Here is a 2,500-nt window from a genome sequence, read left to right as displayed (position 1 = left end):
GTTTTTTCATTAAATTCACAATAACGAATATCGGCAGGTGAGATGTTCACGAAATGCTTTCATCGATCCCTGAAGATAAATTACATGTTTGGAAAGTTGCTGAAAATGCATTCTAAAGTTTGTGTCTGTGGTTTAGCCAGATATATATACACACACACACACACACACGCGCACACACACACACGCGCACACACACACACACACACACACACACACACACACACACACACACACACACACACACACACACACACACATATGCAAAACCCGCCCAAAACTTTAAAGAACAACACTAGCAACTTTTAAGGAGGCGGAGCCAGGAATAAAGGGGCGGGGTTTGGGGTTGGGAGAAGTCATGTGCGGAAACGTTATTTTTTTGCCAGATAATAAAATATATAGAACTTTTTATTGTATTATTTGTTTTTTAACTCTGGGTTACTGATCAGAAGGTTACTGATCACCACCAAGCTGCCATTATTGGGCCCTTGAGCAAGGCCCTTAAAGTCTCTGCTCTGAGGTTCTGTACCATGGCTGACCCTCTGCTCTTGAAATGTAGAGAAGGAATATCACTGTGCTGTAGTTTTCGTGTGATGAGTAAAAGACTAGTTATAGTTTTGTTATTAAAATCCTGGTTTCTTTGTTCCTTCAGCAAACCTTCAGGTCAAGACATTTTTCGCTGTTCTGTACATCCCTTTATTTCCCTCTGTAGATTTAAACATGAGGATTATTTACCATCTTCTGCATATGCAAGCTCAAAGACTCCCCTGATTGGCTGCTGTTGCTGTGATTGACAGAGGAGGTGGAGTAAGCCCCTCCTACCCAGACTGGGACTGTCACATGGCATCAGCATTGAAACTTCTGACCAAAAACCTGGCAAAAATGAAATAAGCCCCGCCCATTATTATGATCATCCCTCACAATGCAACTTTATTATAAAATATACTCGTAATGTGATTTTACTTTTGTCTAGAATTCATAAATCATCAAAATAAAATCAAATGCATTTTATTGTCGTGTTTTTTTGTAAGTGTTTTTAATTACATTTCCATAAAATTAAAAAGATTAATTTGTTAAAAAAACATTGTGTATTATTCATGATTAAATGAGAAGATTTCCTGAGGCTCTGCTGCTTCCTCACAAAAATAGAAAATATAAAAGAATGTATGAATCTGAGGTTTGCTTCTGTGTTTCTCAGACTGTGATGAACAACCTGAACCCGCTGTGGAAGACGTTTAAAACCTCGCTGAACTGCCTGTGCAGTGGAGATCACGACCGGATCCTGAAGGTGATCCATCACACACACACACACACACACACACACACACACACACACACACACACACACACACACACACACACACACACACTGATAAAGTCTTCCAGACAGCAGTGAGATTAAATGAGGGAGATACGAGGTTGAAACTGACCGATAGAGAAACAGAGTTTATGGGGGAGGGAGGGAGGGAGAGAGAGAGAGAGAGAGAGAGAGAGAAATTGAGCATAAAGACAAAAACTTTTAAATCAAATGTAAGCTGTGTCTTTCTGGTTTGAAGGTCGTATCTACTGCGATAAATAGCAACTCCAATCTATTGAAGCTCCTCCAGGAACTCCATGCTAGAAGCTAGAAGCTAGAAGCTAGAAGTTAGAAGCTAGAGGTTAGAAGCTGGACGCCAGCAGCTAGTAGCTATGCGCTAACCCGGTGTTCTGTTCTCCATTGTTGATAGTTTTCATACTTCAGCTGTGAAAGGAACATGTTTAAGAGCTCAACACAACAGCTTTTATGATGCAGAAGCCACTTTAGTTTTTGATTGTGAATATATTATTCAGCTTGTTTTGTTCTTTATTTCAGAAATCCTTGTGATATATTCAGTTTTTGCTGCTCTGACTTTCATAAAATAGTGTTTATAAAGTACTTTGTGTTTAAGTCAGTTTTGTGTTTGTAGACCATAACGTATAAAAGGGCATTAATGGGAACATTAAAGAAGGCTCTTTAAAAAAGTAACTAAAAAGTTACTTTTAGCAGTAACGCATTACTTTTTGGTGTAAATAATCAACAAAGTAACTAAATTACTTTTTGAATGAAGTAACGAGTAACTGTAACTAATTACTATTTTTTAGTAACGAGCACAACACTGGTGATGTTGAGTAAAATGAAGGTGACTCCATCCAGCCCTGTGTGAAGCTCATCCAGGAACAGAACACTCACATCACCTCACAATTATATGCAACATGCTGTGCAAAAACAATAACCGCAGTCACAGCGAGACTTCCTGCTCCTACCTGCTGAATCGAGGCGGCCCTCAATCCAACCTTAGAGGAACCATAATCAGGTTCATGCAGCGAGGTTGATGTGATGGGAGAAATATTGTGGTCCATATTTCCAGCAGAACTCTTTTTAGAAACACAATTATCCACTGAGTGGAAGCTCAGTCCGGCCGGGCGGGACAGAATCAGCACCAAAACGCTGTTTCTAAAGCACTGAGGGGAAGCGTTTTTATTT

General features: G+C 39.7%; 1 protein-coding gene across 4 annotated transcripts in view; it reads left to right on the top strand.

Annotated features, from left to right (window-relative positions):
- The window catches only part of cpne4a (copine IVa), a 33,479-nt gene that overhangs the window by 19,029 nt on the left and 11,950 nt on the right, over positions 1-2,500 (top strand). For all 4 annotated transcript variants that reach the window (XM_083529212.1, XM_083529214.1, XM_083529213.1 and 1 more), the window contains exon 7: positions 1,196-1,285. In XM_083529212.1, the coding sequence (XP_083385338.1) occupies positions 1,196-1,285 (90 nt within the window). The remainder of the gene's footprint in view (positions 1-1,195; positions 1,286-2,500) is intronic.

This window comes from Silurus aristotelis, assembly GCF_946808225.1.
Source record: "Silurus aristotelis genome assembly, chromosome: 25".
NCBI lineage: Eukaryota > Metazoa > Chordata > Actinopteri > Siluriformes > Siluridae > Silurus > Silurus aristotelis.
This window is presented reverse-complemented; position numbering and strand designations above follow the sequence as displayed.